This window comes from Euprymna scolopes, chromosome 38 (assembly GCF_053919585.1).
Source record: "Euprymna scolopes isolate OS-2025 chromosome 38, ASM5391958v1, whole genome shotgun sequence".
NCBI lineage: Eukaryota > Metazoa > Mollusca > Cephalopoda > Sepiida > Sepiolidae > Euprymna > Euprymna scolopes.
Window position 1 is genome coordinate 71,464,382 of NC_136519.1, and position 25,070 is coordinate 71,489,451.

Sequence of the window (25,070 nt, forward strand, 5' to 3'; positions counted from 1 at the left end):
TCTACCACCAATAGCAATGGCCAAGAACACATTGCCTGAAAGTACTTCTTTTAAACTCCTCGGCCTAACGTTTACAGGGAATATGAACTGGAATAGATACATTGAGAGCATTGCCAAGGCTGCTGCAAGGAAGGTTGGCTCCCTCTACTGTGCTAGAAAACTACTTACGCCTGCCAGTATCCTATACCTCTATAAGGCAACCATTCGCCCATGTATGGAGTACTGTTGTCACATCTGGGCTGGTGCATCTGCTGCTTGTCTCTCGCTCCTGGACAGGGTTCAAAAAAGAGTCGCAAACCTGATAGGTCCTGAACTGTCATCTAGGCTTCAACCTCTGTCCCATCGACAAGATGTTGCATCCCTCTGCCTGTTCTACAAATACTTTAATGGTGAATGCTCTGACGAACTGCAAACACTTGTACCTCCCCGACGTAACTACCCCCGACAAACCCGACAAGCTACTAAGTCTCATCCCTTTACAGTGGAGATCCCTAGGTGCAAGAAAGCCTTTTACTCCAATAGTTTCTTCCCCAGAACTGCGGGTCTTTGGAACTCCCTTCCGGGATTCTGCTTTCCCAACTGCAATGATATGCAGAAGTTCAAGTGTAATGTTAACAAACATCTTTCTACTCTTCTCCCTTCATAATGACCCCGCTAATTAATTCCCTAATAGTAGCCCCCTGCTTCAAAGTGGCACTGTGCCTTGTTTGGGGTGAAAATTGAATAAAAAAAAAAAAAAAAAAAAAAAATATTTAGGTGTATAATTGTTTACCATAAAATTAAAATAGAATGGCAACATGGAAAAATATTAATATAATAAGCTACTACTGTTTAGGTTATTATTGAAAAATATTAATATAATAAGCTACTACTGTTTAGGTTATTATTGAAAAATATTAATATAATAAGCTACTACTGTTTAGGTTATTATTGAAAAATATTAATATAATAAGCTACTACTGTTTAGGTTATTATTGAAAAATATTAATATAATAAGCTACTACTGTTTAGGTTATTATTGAAAAATATTAATATAATAAGCTACTACTGTTTAGGTTATTATTGAAAAATATTAATATAATAAGCTACTACTGTTTAGGTTATTATTGAAAAATATTAATATAATAAGCTACTACTGTTTAGGTTATTATTGAAAAATATTAATATAATAAGCTACTACTGTTTAGGTTATTATTGAAAAATATTAATATAATAAGCTACTACTGTTTAGGTTATTATTGAAAAATATTAATATAATAAGCTACTACTGTTTAGGTTATTATTGAAAAATATTAATATAATAAGCTACTACTGTTTAGGTTATTATTGAAAAATATTAATATAATAAGCTACTACTGTTTAGGTTATTATTGAAAAATATTAATATAATAAGCTACTACTGTTTAGGTTATTATTGAAAAATATTAATATAATAAGCTACTACTGTTTAGGTTATTATTGAAAAATATTAATATAATAAGCTACTACTGTTTAGGTTATTATTGAAAAATATTAATATAATAAGCTACTACTGTTTAGGTTATTATTGAAAAATATTAATATAATAAGCTACTACTGTTTAGGTTATTATTGAAAAATATTAATATAATAAGCTACTACTGTTTAGGTTATTATTGAAAAATATTAATATAATAAGCTACTACTGTTTAGGTTATTATTGAAAAATATTAATATAATAAGCTACTACTGTTTAGGTTATTATTGAAAAATATTAATATAATAAGCTACTACTGTTTAGGTTATTATTGAAAAATATTAATATAATAAGCTACTACTGTTTAGGTTATTATTGAAAAATATTAATATAATAAGCTACTACTGTTTAGGTTATTATTGAAAAATATTAATATAATAAGCTACTACTGTTTAGGTTATTATTGAAAAATATTAATATAATAAGCTACTACTGTTTAGGTTATTATTGAAAAATATTAATATAATAAGCTACTACTGTTTAGGTTATTATTGAAAAATATTAATATAATAAGCTACTACTGTTTAGGTTATTATTGAAAAATATCTCCAGTTTCACAGTCTTTCTAATCAGAATAAGAATTGTGTTTTTAAGAATCTAAATCGAAATTTATTTTTTATTGAAAAGAATATGGTGCAAGGAAAACAAGGAAACAATGGCTAGTCATAATCAAATATTGATTTGTTTGATTTAAATTATTGATAACAACCATTGAAAAATATACTAGTGTCAGTGTATTACATGCGTGTGTGTGTGTGTGTGTGTGTGTGTGTGTGTGTGTATGGTTTTATATATATATATATATATATATATATATATATATATAATATAGTGCCATCTACACATCTAACAAACATAGAAAGTACTGTGGAGAGAGATAGGGAAAGAGATAAGGATAAGAACTTCTTTCCCTCTCTCCCTCCATCTCTGTACCCTCTCTTTCTCTCTATCTATATCCCTCTTTCTTTTTTTATCTATTTGTAATTTCTATCTGTTTGTAACAATGTATTTTTCTTTCTAGCAATTCCATTCAATTTCCAAGCTGTCTTAGACAAGAGTGGCACCATCAAATTTGTCTATAAAGAGGTAAGTTGTTGGAAATTTCAGATAACACATTGGCTTTCTACTTCAAGTAACTTTTTCTTTTGAATGCCAAAACAATACAAAATGTTCAACCATACAGAAACATAGTAAAAACCATATTCAGCATGGAAACTTTGGCACCTGCTCTATCAGTCTTGTACATCTATTCAAATCGGTATTGAGAGTTTCCTTCTTGAAAATATGCAAGGTTACTTGCTCATCTGCACCACATATATACTCAAAGTTATCAGTGTATGTCGACTTGTCATGATGACGACTACCCCTAAAATGAGGAAGTCATGCTCAATCCAAACAAGAAAGGATGAAACTGGGTGTGTGATATTCATTAGCTGACTAGATGCACTTGTGAATCAACCATTCTTGTTTAATGTAGGTCATTTGCTTTCTTTGAATCTAGATTATCTCTGATTATTGCTGAATTTTTGAGAGAAGGATTGATTTGTGGAAAATAAAGCACTAAAGGACAAAAAGAAAGTGAGAATTAAAATATTTGAAAAAAACTTTTTTCCATTAATTTTTTAATTTAGAACAGGTATGTTCCTTGTATTTGAACGTACATGTCGATTATAGAATGGTGAATGCACTTGAAGTTTTGTTTGTCATATCTCTTCAGATGCCTTCATGGTGCTGATTTTTTTTTTTTTTTTTTTAAACATTTTTCCAATAGTTCCTAACTATTGTTTGGTATTGCCCCATACTTTAAAAATGTGTTATGTTGCACCTAAACAAATAATGTTCACTGATTTGAAAAAATTAGAACTTAAGAGAAATGATAATCTTTTGATTAAAATAAAATCGGATGCATTGTGTTCGACTTTTTGAAACTCAGCCCAGCTAAGCCAAGTCAGCCGAATGTTTTCTTTTCTATGAATTAAAAGAAAGTTAACAAAAAGAAGTCTACCCAAAGTGCCATAACAGATCACTTTCTTTTTTATTTCAGTTACCAATTCTTCCTGAAAGAATTTCTTCTGAAAAACATCCAGTCAAGATTGGTCTATCAGACGCGTACTACATTGATTCTACAAGCAAAGATGGTAAGGTACACATGTGCAGTTAAATAACAAACTATATTTCATATCTGTGAAGTGACGTTTTTCGTTAGTGTGTTATATATTCTAGCTTGAATTGCCAGCCTTACTTGGTTTGCTTTTCATATTATCTTTCTTCATCAAATGACCGACCACTTGAATAATCTTTAAAAACATTCTAATATTTTTAAGTGATAAGGAAATGACAAAAAATATGAATTCTCAAAGGAAACTATTCAACCAATTCGTCTTACATTTATTTCTATCATATCATATAGAGCCGCATACGATTTTCAGGTATCAAAGTCCAAAACCACTATCCTATATCGTTACAAAGCCACCATTCACCCATGCATGGTGTATTGTCACATCTTGGCAAGTGCACGCGCCTCTTCACTTGAGACAGGATCAAAAAAATGTCAGAAATCTTAATACATCTCACATCATGAAACTCTAAAAATTATCGCAATATTGCATACTTGCGCTTGCTTTATAAATACTTCAATCAAATGTAATTCGACAAACGCTGTGTTTATGCCCTCCCAAATGTACTATCACTGACCAACTCGACAATCAGCAAAATCCCACCTCTTCACCTTAGATGTCACCAATGATTAGAAAACTTTATTATTCTAATAGCTTCTTCGTTGCCTTTGGAATTCCCTTCTTATCCCATTTCCCCGACTCTAACAACATGCTGAAATTGAAATGTAATGTGAACAAATAACTCCTTGCATAATTTAAAATTAGGATGCCCCCATAAATCTGAGTAGCTACCCAGAACACTAGCATTATTCTGACAACAAAAAAAGCTACTGAAATGGCTCAGTTTTTGTCGGACTGATTGTCAAGGTAGGAATCTTGTCTTTGTACTACAAATTATTTCAGTTATCAATTCCTCCTAGAATTTTTTCTGAACAGCATCAGGTCAAGATTGGTCTATCAGACACTTTCTGCAGCAATTCTAGAAGCACAAATAGTAAGGTACACACGTGCAGTTAAATAACAAACTATATTCCATGATTGAGAAGTGGCAATTTTCATTCTTGTGCTACATATGATCCTAGTTTGAATTGCCAGCCTTAATTGGTTGCTTTTCATATTATTGTTATCCTTTTTCATCAAAGAATTTTTTAATGAACCACTTGAATAATCTTTAAAACATTGTTTTTATTTATTTTTTTTAAAGTGATAATGTTTGTTTAAGAAACAACAAAATATATGAATTCTAAAAGGAAACAAATTATCCTTTATTTGAAAACAGCAATAAAACTTAGTATAAAATTCATAATCTTCACAATTTTTTTTTTTTTTGTAACTATGGTTATGTGTGACTTTACAAAATATGCCATAAAAACAATGAGTAAATACAAAAAAAAATAAAATAATGCATTATTTTCAATGTACACCATTTTAACAGTTGTTATATTTTAATGGATCCAACACGTAAACTCTGTCGCAGGAAACACAAGAAAGGAAAAACTCTACTTGCTTTTATTTTAACAGAAGCCTTTATATCTGGTATTTCTAACAACATATTTTTTCTAATTTAAACAGTTTTTTTCTTCTTCGTATGTGTGTGACTTTTCATCTTTACTGTGATGTCACCCACATGCTTTTCTGAACACTGGCCACATTTTGAACACGTGCTTCTCTGAACACCACTTCTTTGGCCACACGTCCATTTGTCCCTGCTATGACATCACTTTGTGCAACCGACCTGATCATTTGCATATCTATTACATTAGGATTTACTAGTTTTCCTCGTTAATGTATATATTAATGCTAATATTATTTAATCTGTATTCTGAAATCATGTATCCTTTTCTTTCACTTTCGCTGAGTTGAAAGTCAAAACTCTTACACATTTGAGCCACTGTGCTATTTTAAAATCATAACTCAATTATTTCAGTAAGACTGTCTGGGTCACAATGACACAACTTTTCTTTACTTCTGTTGCATGTTTTTGCTGATTCTTTTGCTGTCATTGCAAATTTTTTTACTGGTTATGGCAGCTTCTTATATCAGTTACTTCGTCTCTAATTGAAAAAAGATTTTAACGCTTTGAAGATATTTTTCTTCTTCGATCACTTGCAAACTGTTTTTTCTATAGAATAATAGGATTACACTCCTTTTTGATTTTTAATTTGGATCACTGTCAACATTATAACTCTGACTTATGGGAAAATTGAATCTTATGACCAATTCGCCTTTTGAAACAACCTAACCACTGCATATTCTTTCATTTGCATTTTTCATTTCTTTTCTAAATTTCATCAACTCTTTTTACACCAACCTTTTGCATACATGATTAGTTTTCATATAATGCAATTTCAATTTATATCATCAAATTTATAATTTTTTCACTATAATATTTATTTAATATCTTTCCTCTGATGAAACTAATGCCTTTTTTTAAACTCTGCAGATGAAAGAAATTTTAATATTTCTTTTTGAGTAGCTTATTGAACAATAAATTCTTGTAAATTATAATTTACAATCCTTAATTGTGTACTTTTATGACAAGCTCTATTTGACCCAGATGAGCATCCAGACCCTTCCTATAGTCCAGATCTTGCTTCTCGTGACTTTTGGTTATTCCCTAAACTCAAGGAGAACCTAAGAGGCTGCGATGAGGGTCATTAACACACTCGCACAAGAGGACTTTCATGGGGCCTTCCAGAAGTTGTTGGAGTTGTACAAGTGCATTGCAGCCGTAGGAGATTACTTCAAAGGGGACTAGAGTTTCATGTTTGTACTATCAATAAAAGTGTCTGTATCAAAAAATCTGGAAACTTATTAAAGGCACTTTGTAACAAAGAAAAAAGTAGTCACTAAATGAAAAATGAGATAGAATGAATGTACCAATGTTTTCGCTCAACAAGCTTTTTTCTTTTTTTTTCTTTTTTTTTTCTTTTTTTTTTCTTTTTTTTTCTTTTTTTTTCTTTTTCTTTCTTTTTTTTCTTTTTTCTTTTTTTTTCTTTTTTCTTTCTTTTTCTTTTTTTTCTTTTTTCTTTTCTTTTTTTTCCTTTTTTTTTCTTTCTTTTTCTTTTTTTTTTCTTTTTCTTTCTTTTTCTTTCTTTTTCTTTCTTTTTCTTTCTTTTTCTTTCTTTTTCTTTTTTTTTCTTTTTCTTTTTTTTTCTTTTTTTTTCTTTTTTTTTTCTTTTTTTTTTCTTTTTTTTTTCTTTTTTTTCCTTTTTTTTCCTTTTTTTTCTTCTTTTTTTTTCTTTTTTTTCTTCTTTTTTTTCTTCTTTTTTTCTTTTTTTTTCTTTTTTTTTCTTTTTTTTTCTTTTTTTTTTCTTTTTTCTTTTTTTCTTTTTTTTTCTTTTTTTTTCTTTTTTTTTCTTTTTTTCTTTTTTTTTCTTTTTTTTTTCTTTTTTTTTCTTTTTTTTTCTTTTTTTTTCTTTTTTTTTCTTTTTTTTTCTTTTTTTTTCTTTTTTTTTTCTTTTTTTTTCTTTTTTTTTCTTTTTTTTCTTTTTTTTTCTTTTTTTTTTCTTTTTTTTTCTTTTTTTTCTTCTTTTTTTTTTCTTTTTTTTTCTTTTTTTTTTCTTTTTTTTTCTTTTTTTTTTCTTTTTTTTTCTTTTTTTTTCTTTTTTTTCTTTTTTTTTTTCTTTTTTGTTGGTTGTATTCACGACTATAGCGATAGAAACCATTATTTTTTTTATTTTTTGTTTGTTTGTCGTATTCACAACTATAGCAATTGTTACTGTAGGAGAGACAGAATGGGGTTTGACTCCCATATGTTATTAAGAAATTGAGTTTTAACTTAGTTTTTTCTTTGCTTTTCTGGAGTTTCTATTGTCTGGATCGACGCATCCAAGCTTTCTACTGTTCTTTTTCAATGTCAGGGACATATCTTTGCTGCTTCAAGTTAGTTATGATGGTCTCTGTCCTGGGTTTACAAGTTTCTATTTCTTGTAGAGGATTCTTAAATCTCTAAACACCTTAAACATTCTTTCATCGTATATCTTTGTGGAACTGATCTGCTCCATGCCCAAAAGTCTTAATGGCAACTCAACTCAACTTCTAACTCAACTGGTTGATCAAACTATATGTCTGACGCATGACAAAATGGCTGTGCAGTGCAATTTATATTAAGGTTGGTGATCAGTTGGTAGGATATCAGTTACTTTCATCACCAACCATTACGTGCCACATCAATTCTCACTGGAAGATGATTGGTCAGCTGTCTATGCCACACTTTCCAAGAACAAATGTGATCTCGCGTCTATTTTTTTAGCCAAGGTTAATGGGGTCAACCTCTGGGTTGACATTTTTTGTCATCAATCGAAATCTGAAAGCAAATTTCAATTTCCTATTTGTTAGAAAATTGAAAACCAATTTTAACCCAAAACAAATAATTGTTTCCCCGTTTTTGTTTGGTCGTTGCATTCAATCTATTATTCAGGGAACACATGTATATTCACCCTAATATCTACTAGTGGATGTATAGCTAATGTAATCAAGATCTGTAGGTATTATAGCAATTAGCAGATAGCTTCAATTCCATCCCACTTGGCCTAAGGGTTGTATCTCCTGGGGCTAGCTACACCGGTGAGGCACTTGGGTTCAAGCAACAGCATCACAAGTACTGATCAGACAACAACAGAAAATGGGGGAAATTCAAAATGAAGGATGGTATGAAAATTTTCTTTGTGGCTGACCATTCTCTTTGTTCATAGTAATTACTTTTAGTTATAAAATTGCTAAATCATTTTATATTGTTGATCTGCAGAGAATTGTGTTCATCCATTTATTTCCTCGCAAAAACAATAGTTGCTGTCTTTTTTCTCTCTGATATTAAAAGGATAAATGTTGGGACAAGATGTGTTATAATTGTCCATGACTTAGTGTATTTCATTCAGCAAGTTGACTATCAGTTGGTCAAGCCAAGAAAATCTTGTATCTTGAGGAAATAATTAAGACAGTTATCAACCTAAATGAGTGAACTGTAAGAAACCGCTATATAGCACATTGTAAAAATGATGACTGTTTTTGTTTTCAAAATCTAAACCTTTTGTTTTCAATTTCTCTTCTAGGTATAATTCGTACAATCTATGAGTACCATAGAGTCACTCTTGATATGACAAAAATTCGTCCAAACAGTGTTGTCATACTTCAGCCTCTCCCAAGTAAGTAACTGATTTTTTCATTCATATATATTTTTTTTGACAAGAAAATATTTACCTTTTTACTTATAGTAATTTCATTGCTTCTATATAGAAGTGTTTCAAAATACCCAGTATAATTTTCTATATAGAAGTGTTTCAAAATACCCAGTATAATTTTCTATATAGAAGTGTTTCAAAATACCCAGTATAATTTTCTATATAGAAGTGTTTCAAAATACCCAGTATAATTCTCTATATAGAAGTGTTTCAAAATACCCAGTATAATTTTCTATATAGAAGTGTTTCAAAATACCCAATATAATTTTCTATATATAAGTGTTTCAAAATACCCAGTATAATTTTCTATATAGAAGTGTTTCAAAATACCCAGTATAATTTTCTATATAGAAGTTTTTCAAAATACCCAGTATAATGTTCTATATAGAAGTGTTTCAAAATACCCAGTATAATTTTCTATATAGAAGTGTTTCAAAATACCCAGTATAATTTTCTATATAGAAGTGTTTCAAAATACCCAGTATAATTTTCTATATAGAAGTGTTTCAAAATACCCAGTATAATTTTCTATATATAAGTGTTTCAAAATACCCAGTATAATTTTCTATATAGAAGTGTTTCAAAATACCCAGTATAATTTTCTATATATAAGTGTTTCAAAATACCCAGTATAATTTTCTATATAGAAGTGTTTCAAAATACTCAGTATAATTTTCTATATATAAGTGTTTCAAAATACCCAGTATAATTTTCTCTATATAAGTGTTTCAAAATACCCAGTATAATTTTCTATATATAAGTGTTTCAAAATACCCAGTATAATTTTCTATATATAAGTGTTTCAAAATACCCAGTATAATTTTCTATATATAAGTGTTTCAAAATACCCAGTATAATTTTCTATATATAAGTGTTTCAAAATACCCAGTATAATTTTCTATATATAAGTGTTTCAAAATACCCAGTATAATTTTCTATATATAAGTGTTTCAAAATACCCAGTATAATTTTCTATATAGAAGTGTTTCAAAATACCCAGTATAATTTTCTATATATAAGTGTTTCAAAATACCCAGTATAATTTTCTATATATAAGTGTTTCAAAATACCCAGTATAATTTTCTATATATAAGTGTTTCAAAATACCCAGTATAATTTTCTATATATAAGTGTTTCAAAATACCCAGTATAATTTTCTATATATAAGTGTTTCAAAATACCCAGTATAATTTTCTATATATAAGTGTTTCAAAATACCCAGTATAATTTTCTCTATATAAGTGTTTCAAAATACCCAGTATAATTTTCTATATATAAGTGTTTCAAAAAACCCAGTATAATTTTCTATATAGAAGTGTTTCAAAAAACCCAGTATAATTTTCTATATAGAAGTGTTTCAAAATACCCAGTATAATTTTCTCTATATAAGTGTTTCAAAATACCCAGTATAATTTTCTCTATATAAGTGTTTCAAAATACCCAGTATAATTTTCTATATAGAAGTGTTTCAAAATACCCAGTATAATTTTCTATATAGAAGTGTTTCAAAATACCCAGTATAATTTTCTATATAGAAGTGTTTCAAAATACCCAGTATAATTTTCTATATAGAAGTGTTTCAAAATACCCAGTATAATTTTCTATATAGAAGTGTTTCAAAATACCCAGTATAATTTTCTATATAGAAGTGTTTCAAAATACCCAGTATAATTTTCTATATATAAGTGTTTCAAAATACCCAGTATAATTCTCTATATAGAAGTGTTTCAAAATACCCAGTATAATTTTCTATATAGAAGTGTTTCAAAATACCCAGTATAATTTTCTATATAGAAGTGTTTCAAAATACCCAGTATAATTTTCTATATAGAAGTGTTTCAAAATACCCAGTATAATTTTCTATATAGAAGTGTTTCAAAATACCCAGTATAATTTTCTATATAGAAGTGTTTCAAAATACCCAATATAATTTTCTATATATAAGTGTTTCAAAATACCCAGTATAATTTTCTATATAGAAGTGTTTCAAAATACCCAGTATAATTTTCTATATAGAAGTGTTTCAAAATACCCAGTATAATTTTCTATATAGAAGTGTTTCAAAATACCCAGTATAATTTTCTATATAGAAGTGTTTCAAAATACCCAGTATAATTTTCTATATATAAGTGTTTCAAAATACCCAGTATAATTTTCTATATATAAGTGTTTCAAAATACCCAGTATAATTTTCTATATATAAGTGTTTCAAAATACCCAGTATAATTTTCTATATATAAGTGTTTCAAAATACCCAGTATAATTTTCTATATATAAGTGTTTCAAAATACCCAGTATAATTTTCTATATATAAGTGTTTCAAAATACCCAGTATAATTTTCTATATATAAGTGTTTCAAAATACCCAGTATAATTTTCTATATAGAAGTGTTTCAAAATACCCAGTATAATTTTCTATATATAAGTGTTTCAAAATGCCCAGTATAATTTTCTATATATAAGTGTTTCAAAATACCCAGTATAATTTTCTATATATAAGTGTTTCAAAATACCCAGTATAATTTTCTATATATAAGTGTTTCAAAATACCCAGTATAATTTTCTATATATAAGTGTTTCAAAATACCCAGTATAATTTTCTATATATAAGTGTTTCAAAATACCCAGTATAATTTTCTATATATAATAAAGTGTTTTAAAAAACCCAGTATAATTTTCTATATATAAGTGTTAAAAAAAAAACACCAGTATAATTTTCTATATATAATAAAGTGTTTAAAAAAAACAGTATAATTTTCTATATATAACAAAGTGTTTAAAAAAAAAACAGTATAATTTTCTATATATAACAAAGTGTTTAAAAAAAAAAACAGTATAATTTTCTATATATAACAAAGTGTTTAAAAAAAAAAACCAGTATAATTTCGACTAATATGTGCATTTGTGTCTTCTTTTTGGCATTTATCAACTCCAACTTCAATTCACTGCTTAGTTGTAAAGCTTGAGCATTTGATACTTTACATGCATGTATTGGTTAATTTCTTACTCAACCTTTTTATTTATATATATCCACTTATAAGTGGCACTTTCTCTGTTTGTATTTCTGTCTGTTTTCAATTTTTTCAAGGGAGATAATTGCATGAAAAATTTTGGTGTCAAATGGTGTCGATGTTGCTGATACTACACTTTGATCTTAGTCGAAAGACTAAGGGGCCATAAAAATGTTTTTGTTAAATGTGTCAACGTATAGGTTTTTATATATACTTTTACCAACGTATAGGTTTTTATATATACTTTTACTTGTAATTTATTTCGTACCCATAATATTTGTGGAGTTAACATTTGTGCTTGAGATTTATAAAAAGGAAATAAGTTTTACTTTTGATTTGTTCATGCTAATAATATTGTTAGATCTAGTCTTTATATAAATAAATATTTCTTAATCAAGAATTGTCAGTTATTGGTCCCCCGACAAAAGAAGGGTGGACCTGTAAATTCACCCTTGAAAACTTTTACCAAAATTACTGGATGCGGAATTGAATCATCTGAAATATATAAAAAGTATATTTGTTTATTTAAATAAGCTTTGTTAAATTGAACAATTATTGTTCATCTAATTTTATTTGAAAAATTGTATAGTCAATAAATATACAAACCAATATACTTTTCCATTGATTTTTATTTAACATAGCTCATTTATAATATAGAACCATAAAATGTATAAAACAATGTTTATTTATTTTTTTAAATGAGCTGTTGGTTCTTGTTTAGAATCCAACCTAATTTTTTAAAAAAATACAGAAAAAATCTTCGATGTACAAACCCATCACAGAACGAAGATGTCATATTCCAAAGATTATGTAAATTAATCAAGTACTTTTCATGAGTTTTTAACTAAAAAGATCAAATTTTATGAGTATCTAAGAAGTAACTGTCTCACTATTATGAAAAATGTTAAGAATCAAAGGGAAATAACTCAACAATAATTTATACTGATATTTATAAATTTGAACAATTTATAAATATTTAAACCAACCATTAAATCTTAATTTATTATCAAGTGTTTCAAACAGTGAATTCCTTTTTATTACATGCACACTCGACAAACGCCAAAAACTGTAATCGGACATATAAACATCATTTTGATTTAACTCCAAACATGCCAGGACTTACTACCACCATCCCATATAAGAATAAAAAAAAAATCTTCAAATTTCCTGAAGATGAATATTTTATTATTTGAAAAATTTGAAAAAATATTTTATTTTTAATAAATAGCAATGTTTATTAAAAACAATTTCACACTCGTCTGGTCTTATAACCATTAAATTTTAATTTATTATAGAGTTTCAATAAGTGAATTTCTTTTTATGAGCAGTATATTTATTAAAACAAGCTGTGTTAAGATTAGTTGAACAATAACTGGCTACTAATCTTATTAAAACTGAACTATTTATAAATATTTAAACCAACATACCTGTCCATTATCTCCGCAGCATATTTGATGAATGACAAACCATTTTGTCCAGTTCAGTCTTAAATTTGACAAGATACTTATTTAATAAATCAAATTTTTTCTTGTGTTTTTAAAATGTGGCATTTCTTAACATTTTTTTTTTTTTTAAATTCTTTTTTTTTAGCTTGTAACTTGGCTGAAAGTTGTAATTCTTGTCTCAACCAAAAAATCAATTTTAACTGCAGCTGGTGTGATGCCGTAAAGCGCTGTTCTGATGGCATTGATTGGCACCGGCAAGATTGGTTTGTCAATAGATGCCATCGAATTGTAAGTAATAAAGGGTCTTGCATTTAGGTTCATCTAATTTGCTTATTGGGACCCTGTCTCTGTTTATTTTGTTTACTTTTTTTCTGTATACAATCAGATAAGACTGACTTGGCAATCTAGTGGAGAATAATCTTTTCTCTTCCCTACAACTCCTTTTCAAACAGAATAGATGTGGTTAACCTCTCCCTACTATATCGTTATTTTTATGGTAGGTGTTTAGCAGCGCTTCAATTTCTACCCCCCCCCCCCGTACAACATTCACAGCAAGAACTTGTATAGGTACAACCATAGTGTAATGAAATCACTATAACTTGTAGCAGCATCAGAATGACACATACGCAGATAACCAATCTGTGGCGTGAGGTAATGTCGCAGCAGAGGAAAAGGAAGGAATAAAAGAAAGCATGCAAGATGGGAGAGTTTCTATTGTGGCACAATAACTTTTTTTTTTTTTTTTTAAACAAGCTGCAAAACACGCTAATCCTCTGGACTTTTGCCAGATTTTAGTGTGGCCATGAACCATTAAAGGAATTACATGCATAATGGCTGGTTCTGCAGACTAAAAAAACAAACTGTTAATTGACTCAGAAAGGGGAAAAGCAAGAATGCCACTATATTGTTGCTGGCATGGGAAATATGTGTCAGGCAAGTGTGGACTGGTAACAAATGCTTTTTCATTTCAATTGAGAAAAAAAAATTTGCATTTCTTTCCTTTGTGAGATTTTCAAATACAATGTCGGGTCCATGTTAACATGCAACGCCAACAAAGAACTTTCCTTTCTATCCGTTAACCATTTCATTATTTCATCCATTTAATTTTGGCTAAAATTGTTTAAACAAATCAGACAAAACTGACTTTGCAACTAGTGGGAGACTAGCCTTGTTGCCCGGTGTTGAGCAAAAAAAAAAAAAGGTCAAGCTTCAAAACGATATCGATCTCGTGAAAATCTATCACCTCTGTTGAAAGTTTTAGGCAGACATACGAACATACATACATGCATTTAAACAGACAGGTGAGATCTCTTTTCTTCCCTGCAATCACTTTCACAACCATGGTAAAAAAATGTTTCTTTTTTAGTACCAAAAACCAAACAGAACTTCCAAAAACAAAGTTTCTTTTCTAGAACATCCCATATGTGGAACAAAATATCACGAGTCCGCTTTTCAACTGACTGCAACAAATCGCCTTCAAGTCTAATCTAATGGTCCTGGATATGACCTAAAACTATATCCGATGGTGAGCCCCCACCTTGCGGGCCTTGGGGAGTGTGGAGCCACCCTTTAATTGCCATTGCTCCCAGGTCCACTCTGACCTGGAGTGGTAGTACCTGTTAGGGTCCCAACTATGGGTTAAATAGAATCCGACTTAAAAAACAAATATACTCCATTAAAAATCGTTCCTCAAAATAACTAGATTCGGCATTAAATAACCTGAAAAGGGTTGATATGCTGTAAAACAACCAACCAACCAACAAAGTCTAATCTAAACAAACACTTGTTGAGTCGTCCTGAATAATCAATTTCTCATAAGTGATTTTCTGTCCATTTCATCCAATCGTCTCATTTTGGCATTTATCGATCAACTAACAATCTCTTTAACTCTTATCTTTGGGTTGTGGCTGGGTCTTGATCAACTGTGACCGATTAGTTAAAAAAAAAAAATTAAGGAAAACAAATGATTGAGCAATGATGATGAGATTTATTGAAAGATAAAATGGTAAACATGTTGAAATTCGCAATCATTTCATGACAAACATGAATCGAAAATCTCAAGAGGAAGTATGACGGACTTGTTTTAGATATTCACATTTCATTTGATATCATTTGCGAATGTTGAATACATGTTGAAGTTGTCTACACATGCATTCTTGGTTAATGGCCTGCACCTTCAGCAACGATTGTGCGCCATGACGTGATAGGAGACTCAAATCACTGAGAATAAAGATTCAAAGCATTATCCAGGAAGAAAAATCTGGAGCTTGTTTTTGTCAAGCCAGTTTGATTCAATGAAACCAACATTTTTTTCAGATTATATTCTCATATTGTAATGGTCACTTAAAACATGGAGGGGGATCAGTTGATGATGATCTGATTCTGGCAAATGGTATACGTAAAATGGCAACATGGAGGAAAAGCTAATTTTGTAAAGTTAATGTTTTAATCTACAGGGTAGAATGATAAAGTTGTCACCCTAAAGAAAACAACACTACACCTCTATTTTAAAACTTTTATTGAAAAAAATCAGTTCAGCATAACTTGATTATGTAGTAGAACTGACATCTGTTTAATGTAGATGCCTTCAGCTTCAATCATTGCTTTGATACGGATCTGGAACTGGGAGCATGCCTTTTCTACAAGCACCGGTGAGAGCTCAGCAGATACTTGGCAGATGGTGACGATCAGGTTGGCTTTGATGTTGTGGGAGGTCATGTTGGTGATGTTCTTGAGATATGACCAAACTAAGTAATCCAACAGGTTCAGGTTGGGAGAGGAGGAGGAGGAGGAGGAGGAGGAGGAGGAGGGGGGAAGTGAGAGAAGGGTACAAAGACCTTCTGAAGCCAAGCCTGGGTCTCTTTGGACTTGTGGGCCGGCGCAGTTCTGCTGTCACACCCAGAGTCTGTCAGCGGCTACCCGATTGCACCAGATCACCACATACATCCAGGTACATTTTGGTGTTGACTTTCAAGCTGACTTCCGAGATGTGAGGTGGCATGATGTGGTCCTCACTTGAAACCACACCAAAGACCATAACCGTGACCAGAAATTTTGTTTTTATCACACATAGAAGGCTCCTATCGCTCTTGGGATTTGTACACAACTGGCTAACTAGTAAATGGTCTGCAACAAAAAAAAAAAACTGATTTTCATCAAACAGAAATGGAATCATGTCTTTTAATTTATTGTTCCACCTTGTATAGTAGTAATAAATATATAGTACTAGTAGTATTAAATTATATTTAACAAACTACTGAAGTCGATTGACATATTGTACATCACCTTATAGTATTACAATATGTGTATATCTGTGAAAGTGTGTGTGTCTGTCTGTGTACATTTCCCTACACAATATCTCTGTCAATTTTCAGTCTACAGACTTGAAATTTGATATACAGGGTACTGAGATTTGGGAAAATCTTTGTAATCTGTTTTCGGCCAGAAATTTGGCTATTAAGTTCAACAATTTGACCTTTGAAAACTCTACCAAACTCCTCTGCCAATTTTGGGTCTAAACACTTGAAATTTTAGATATAGGTTCCTTGGATATGAAGCTAACGTAATAACTTGATTTGAGGCCAAAACAAATGTTAAGGGGTCATAATAGGGGTCAAAGTTAAAAAAATTTACCACTTTTTTTTTTTTTTTCTCAATATACACCTCCAATCCAAACACCTGGGCAACACCAGGCTGAAATGCTAATATGAAATAATAATTATATACTAGACTATCTGTGACCCATTGGGTCAGTATGTTATAGCTAGCTATGGAATAGTGAGTATACAGAATTAATGTATAAAGTTGCAGAAATTGAATGCACATGCCCAAAAACAAACATGGCGACCAGTGAAAACTGTACGGAATACATTGGATAATAAAGGTCTTAACATCATTGCGCTTAGATTAAATGAAAAATTCTTTTCTATAAGAGGGGTGTAATTCGTTAAAAAAAGGTGAAAATAAATTACAAGGAAGAAGTGTGCATTGTACACGTTCACCATAGTTTATTTTTGTATATTAGCAGCTTTAAAAATATCAGGAAATAATAATTGATTAAGCAATATGTAACAGTGAAAACTTTTTGAAGCAAATCTTAAAGAAAAAAATGCCCCTCCCCCTCCCCCCACACACGTTTTGAAGTGTTTCTATGTATTAAAATGTTTGAAATTTATGACTCCATCACTCCATTCTCTCCTTTTTGCCTCACCCATACCGGCCACCAACCTTTAAAAAATGCCAATGATTACGGGTCTCGTTTACTGCTATGTGGTCAAGAAGTGGATGCTCATTTTACATTAAATTTATATAGAAAATTGATCCCTCCACTCTAAAATGTTATTTTTTATTACTTTTAAACAATTCCTTTTCTAGTATCTAGGCCGTTTGAACATATTGGCCCCCAAAAAGTAGATTTTGATTTCTATGCTGGATTAGCTTATAAAAAATATACCAAATATTTTTTAAATACGTAAATTGAACAAGTAGTTCTTTTTTGGGAGGGGGGGGGGTTATTTACATTAGAAAAACATTTATTTTGTTTTGTTTAAAAATACAATTGAAATAATAGTTTAAAAAAATTTGGGACCTTAAAAATGTTCATTGTTTTCTATTATCTTTGGGTTTTACATTTTGTTTATATTAGAATTCGTTAAAATGTAATATACAAAAATGTAAAGAAAAAAATGAAAACGGAAATACATTCCTAAAATGCTTAAAGATTATTTGTGTATTTTATTATTTGAAATGAAAAACAAAAAAAAAATTCTTAAGCTGAACAATTTTATTTATAACACAAACCAATTTAAAAAAATGATTTTTGGTTTTATGTCAGAAGTTTAGAAAAAAAAATGGTTACAGTTACTGTGAGAAATTAATTTTTAAAATTAAAGGGATCTGAAATAGGATTTACCGGTTAAATGATTTAAATTCCTTCACTTTTCTTAACCAACTGGTTTACTATTAGATTTCACTTTTATTGCGTTCGGTAAGAGTTATTCTAGGATTTTTCCATTTATAAAAACAAGTTAGATATTATATGTTGATAGTTAAGTAGTTTCTTTTTATTGACATGGTTTAAATGACTGAGCAAGCTGATCTGAGTAATTTTAACATCTTTAAACTGTCAATTACGCAATATATAAAAGACTTTATACCGTAAACATGTTGTTTTAGTTTGTTTGTAAACGATTCCATATTGCATATTTTAAACATGAAAAAATTGATTAAAAAAATGTTTTGTTTTTATTTACTTACACATGCATAGAATTTTTCAAACTGGGAGCTGTAAACCAGATGAACAGTTTCAACGCCGAAGCAAGACAGTTTAAGTTTTATAATAGATTATATGATTATTATTATTTAATCGTAAATATTTGTTATCCATTTATAAAAGGAAATATAAAGAAGTAGAGGACATGGAAGCATTTGGGAAGATTTTGCTTATCTAAAATAATAACTTTAGTTTTATAATTGTTATCTGTTTTATTCTTTTTTTTATATAGTCAGAAGCTGATATGAAAAAGTGCCCGCATAAATCTTGTAAGTACCGTTTACATATATTCTCATAATCTGTTTCTGGATCATTCTGCATATAATTATTTATTCAGTTTATGTAAAAAAAAAAAAATTTACCATTGGTTGCGACAATAAATATATCATTTCAATCTGAAAAGATCTCATCAGGCAACCAAAGTCTCAGGTCTTCATCTACGCCAGTCTCTTATTGAAAAGAACAACAAAAATGAAAAATAAAAATTTGGAATGCCTTTTTTTTTTCTTTCTTTTTTTTATTTTTAATTTCTATTGTGGGCATTTGGAAACATGCTTACAGATTATTAGGAGAGAGAAGGTGGTTTAATCAGCAGCTACTAGACTCCATGAAAGATAGCCTTAGTTATTCTAGTTAGGTCAGATAGCTGCTCTTGTTGGTGACAAATTAAAATTTAACCAAGAAAATGAAAATGGAAGGGAGGATGTAGTCAATCTGTCTGCTATTGGTTTCTATGGTAACAAGCACATATATTCTAGACATTGTTAACTTAGTTTCATCTATAATAATAATAGTAATAATAATGGTAAAATTTGTTGAGAAAAACTTGGTTTGAATTAAAAATTAAGTTAAATATAAGGACTTCATTTTGATATCACTTTAAATTTTCTTATGAGAAGCCTAAGATTTTAAATTTAATGATAATTAGTTTAATCTGTTTAATTAAATATTTTATAGTACTCAGTACAAGCAGAATAGTCAGAATCATACAAATACAAAATATACACCATATGTTATAACTTATTTATAAAAATTGTTAATATTCATTTTATTAGAAGTAATTAATAATGGATAAATTGTTAACATGTAGAAACTAACAAATACATTATAAACATTAATTTAAAATTTTATTTTTGAAATTAATGCATTATACAAATATTTATGATTTATGTATTTCTATTAAAACTTATACCTTAAAATAGCTGGGTTAATCTGAAGAGATTAGGGTTATAACATGTAAAAACCTTTTAAGGTTAATGACAAATCGATACAACAGTATTCTAGGAGAGAATGTCAGCAACTTATAAAATTATCTGGTTTGTTCGTTTAATCATAAAGCTGTGGGTGTATATTATTACAATTTTTACTATACAAGTATTAATTATGCATATTAATATTGTGAAGAATGAAATCTACAATTTCAGTTAATGACGAATTGGTTGGATTGATACACATCTTTTTAAACCATTGATAAATTATAAGTGTTAAACGTCTAGGTTTTGTAAAATACAATAATATGCAAATTAAGTTTTAGTAGAGAATTAAGAGAGTATCTATATACTCATGCATACTTATATGGATATATCTACAAGTATATAAGTATACAAGCAACCATGCAAGTGAAGCCGTTTAATTTATGGAAATAAATGAAAGGGGTGGTGATGGTGAGGTATTATTCAGATTTGAAATTAATTGAAGTTTACAGCTAACTAGCTTGGGTGCCTGGCATTGCCTGGGTGTTTGGAGGTGTGTTGAGGCACAAAAAAAAAAAGTGGTCATAAGCAGGCAGGCTCGAACCTGTACTGAAAAGGAAAATGAAAAAAAAGTGACATGTTTGCTGTTGCATCCATCACCAAATCGAAAGTGATGTAGGTTTAAATTAAGGCTAGACGATCGAAAAGAGATGATGACTTTCAAAAATATCTGCAAAAAAGCAGCCTCTCCCTGTAGAAAAGTGCCCAGTTGAGGGTGAAGGAATTAATGTTTTTAGCCAATTTTTTTATATTTGTTGTCCGAAGGGTTCGAGTTTCAAAATGATACCGATCTCGTGAAAATCAGTCACTTCTGTCAAAAGTTTTAGGCAGATATACAAACATTTAAACAGATTTATATATATATATAGATAATAAAGTAGAAACATTAATACTAAGAGGATTGTGTTGCATACTTAGGTGTCCCTATCAGCATTTAGTTTACAAGGTTTAGGTTGCTGAGGTGTTTTATGTCTACGATTTATGAAGGTTTCTTGTTTTTATTAAGAAGTTTATCCCTGTCTTTAAGTCTTGTAATACATATTTTCTTGGCAAGGCACAAGTAACAAAGTGAGTTAAAGAGGGAACAGGTTTTAGCTTTTTTCATAGTTGGTGTTAAATTTTGTTCAATCAGTTCATTATAATATACAGAAAGTGATGTTTTTCTTTTCTAGTTTGGCTTCTCGATAAAGCATTTATGACCAATGAATCTTTCCTTGAAAGTCTACCAGTGATACTAATATAAAGTTGATTGATTTTTGGGTATTCTTTGGTGGAGATTCTGGCTTTATATACTAGAGATTACTAAGCAATATCCATTAAGTGCATATCAGTTTATTTGAGCAGTTACATGATTTAGTTAACATATTAGTGTTTGATTCATTTATATTGTTCGAAATTTTCCTATTATGTTTATTTTTTTTCAGATTGTCACTACAACTATAAATCAAGTTTGCTGTGTTTTTTGTTGAAAATTTTATGTAAGATATTATCAGATGGAAAATATAGCTTTGAGATTTAGAAATTTTTTTTTCACCAAGTTGGGTTTTAACATTAAAATTGAAAGGAGGGGAGTAAACCATATATTTTTCCTTTTCTACTATTTTTGTGTGTTTTAGTACAAGATGTAGGCTGAACATATTCTAATTGTGTTTTTATATCTGCTATTTTTCAGGGCTTTCTTATAGAAAGTTTTGTGGGAGTTAAAAATGTTTGTTAGAAGAGTTATCACTTTTGATTTAGGGATATGCTTTATTATGGATTTTGGGTGATGGGAGAGTGGATTTATGTAAATTAGGTTAGGATTATCTTTTTTGTATGGTTCAGATATCTTTTTTTCTAAGTTTAGGGTTAGATCCAAGATATTTACTATTTTAATATTTGAAATAATTTCTTCTTTCAAGTTAATTCTGAATTCTTTGAGGATAATTTTCATGTATTCAGTTTAGGCCATTGAAATCTTTTCTAACCAGGAGTCCATCAACTCTATAAAGTCTAATATTTTCTATTTCAATGTCCTTGGCTAGGTTATATAAAATGTAAAGACCTGCCAAATCCAGGGGCCCATAGAAACATCAAATTGGCTGACCTGATCTTTTTTGTCCACTTTTCATAATTGCTCGATAGTACAGTGGTTTTGCACTTAATAATTTCTATGTGGCTCTTGGAAAATGTCTGAAAGAATTGTGGCAAATTCCCTATTTCCTTAGTTATTTTGTGATTGATGGGTAGTATTTTTTTATGTCAAATTGTATGAAAAACATTTTTCTCTTTTTTTCTCTTTTTTAATATTTGAGAACCATCTGATTTTCAACCATGTTAACCTATAGGTTCTGTTTATTATAAGTAAACATGATTTATATCTTAATACTTTTTAGTATTTTGTTTACTTATTTTACCAATTTCTGGTCTGGTGGGGGTAATGAGTCTAATGGAAGGTTTATTTATAAAGTCAAATTTATGATCCTTAAGAAGCCTGTACACTTTTGTGTAGTTTGTTTACTCTATTGCTTGTTTCAAGTTTGCTATTTGAATCTATTTTATTAATTATGTCTGCAATTGTTTTTTTTTTTAAATAAGTTTTTTAATATTTTGCTTGAGTACCTTATGGCATTTTTGTTTTGTAAGTTTATAGAAATTGTGTTTTGTCTGCTTTCATGAATATAAGTTTTGACTTGCTAATTTCTTTGACTGTGTTGTCTAGTTTCCTTTGGTAGTGATTTTTCTTATTGGGAAGATTTGTTTTATAACATTCATTAGATCACTTTGGAAATTTTCAAGTTGCTCGACACGGTGTTGTTTCAGTTTTTGAAACCAAAATAATTCTTATGGTTGTCATTTAAGGATTTATCAAAAAAAGAAATAACTCTTCCATTTCATTAATCTTAATAGTTCATTGGTTTTCATCATCAAGACAAGTAGGTAATGCCAGACTTTTGTAGTGGGTTTGTACTTTAACAAAGTATTGAAATTTGTCTTCAATTTTATCGGTAACAGTCCAGCATTTGAAAGTGCTCAACAGTGAAGGAGTTAGTATTTAAGACTAAAACAGTAGATTTATTGTCGCAACTAATAGAAATTTTGTTTACCTAGATTGAATAAAATAATACCTTGCTGTCTTTATCAAGCATTATCAACAATCTTATTAAATTCAATGGTTTATACTTTTGGATATTTTTCACCTGGAATATATATATATATATATATATATACTAGCAGGCTGCCCAGCATTGCCCGGTTGCAAGATACACTTAAATATATTTTAATTCATGCAGATTACGTATTTATTATTAAAGACAATTCTCTATCATTATATTGCACCTAATATATAATAGTGAAATCAAAACTAAAAAAATATATATGACTTGGGTGCCATCAGCTAGAATTGAAACCAAAACCTACAACTCTCCATCCTCATTTCTTGGCCTCTGAGCCATGCCCATATGCATATATATGTATATATTAATTTGTCATACCTTTTTAAAAGATGGAATTGCCCAAGCGTTGAAGACAAGATTCAAGCAAGGGCATACGGTCTACAGAGTTTTATAATTGTGTTGATATAAAGGAGAAATAACTAGCAAAATAAAAGTATAGAATATTTACTAGTTATTATAAAAAGTGAAAATTTTGAAAATTGCAACATTTGAAAAAGTGATATCAAAATTGTTGAAGGATACTGAAAACGCGATGTTGCTGAATGTAAAAGTCAAATGACAAACATGAAGAAGGAACTAGAGAACAAAAACAAATAAAGAGAAATGGATGGAGAAATTGTGTTTGTCAGGAGAGAAAACCTTTAAACCTTAAACCGTTTATATATACATATATTCAAATAACGATACTCATGCAGAGAGTGATCCGTGCTGAAATAATAGCGTTATTTAAAAAGCCATTCTTAACATGGGGAGGATAGGGTGTTTTGTACCTATTCTATACTTACAATTTAAAAAAAAATAGCGTGGATCACACTCTGCATTAGCATCCAAATAACTAAGTGCATTATATATATATATATATATATATATATATATATATATATATATATATAAGCAAAAGTTTACTCCCATGATTTTACCCAACAAAGGTTGTCAGTTCTTAAAAAAAATTTTTTCATGTCCCAGTCAACACATGAAGCCACTTGATGTAAGAAGCTAACCATAATAATAAAAAAGTAGAATCATTTCAAGATAAACCAAGCCTGAAACCCCACCACCAACATTCAATCCCTTGGACTCCAAACAGGCTAGCCCAAAAGTTAGCCCTTCAAGAGCCCAATAGTAAAGGAAGCAGCTCCAAGGCTGGCTGACAAAACTGTCTACCCTACTCTGTAAGATGTGTTTAAACAGAAATAGAAATATACTATTTAAATTTTTATACTTTTGAATTTTAAGAATAGGATTATTTGGATTATTTAGACTACAGTTCTCATCTTAGATGCTATTCAAATGATATATAGTTATAAGTCGTAAAACTACATATAAAAATGTTTAAGACTTAAAATTCATGCTAGAATTGTCTGAAAGGATCAATGGTACAATGGATAAAAGTGCCAAAATGATAATATTGGAAAAGCAAATGGTTACCATTTTTTGTAAAAAGCACCAAGTATCTCTACTAAAATATAAATCAACTTTGTTAAAAAAAAAACACTATAACTAAGTGATAGACTTCTGGGGGTTTAAGGTTTAATCCCCAGTACATATGACACTAAAAATATAATTATAAATTACTCAAGGCTTTCAGCCAGTTATGGCTGGTGGAACAGAAGCTAGCTACTCCTATGGACTGAATAAGGGATTTCATACAGATGGCCATGTCTAAAGGAGGTTAAAGGTTGCATCCAAATGTGAGACGGCATTCAAGATGAGAAGAATAAGAGTCTGAATAAACTCAAATATTAGAAATTGAAACTTTAAACTTGTTGTCGAAAGTTAACTTTGTATTCACCTAGTGTTGTTCACAATGTATATAGATTTCTACTCATTTGTCAAATTTTTCAACTTTGTATGGTTTTTTTTTTTCACAAGTTGTCTTATATTTTGTATGATGAATTTTGATGTCTAAATGATGAATGTAATTTTCAAAATTTAGTTACTGTCATTTTATTTTTTTTGTTTTACATTTTATTTTGCTCCTTTATCATGTTCTCAAATCTGATTTCATGTGATTTATTTTTATTCTGAAAGCAAAAAGGTAAACCATCAAAATATTATTTTAATTGGAAATTAAAATATTTTAATGGTTTCTCTTTTTATACCATTATTTTTATTTGGAAAAAATTGGATTTCATTTTG

General features: G+C 29.4%; 1 protein-coding gene across 3 annotated transcripts in view; it reads left to right on the forward strand.

Annotated features, from left to right (window-relative positions):
* The window catches only part of LOC145263179 (plexin domain-containing protein 1-like), a 280,632-nt gene that overhangs the window by 221,360 nt on the left and 34,202 nt on the right, over positions 1-25,070 (forward strand). For all 3 annotated transcript variants that reach the window (XM_080120224.1, XM_080120225.1, XM_080120226.1), the window contains exons 7-11: positions 2,517-2,581; positions 3,540-3,633; positions 8,667-8,759; positions 13,397-13,539; positions 18,756-18,792. In XM_080120224.1, coding sequence (XP_079976350.1) covers positions 2,517-2,581; positions 3,540-3,633; positions 8,667-8,759; positions 13,397-13,539; positions 18,756-18,792 — 432 coding nt within the window. The remainder of the gene's footprint in view (positions 1-2,516; positions 2,582-3,539; positions 3,634-8,666; positions 8,760-13,396; positions 13,540-18,755; positions 18,793-25,070) is intronic.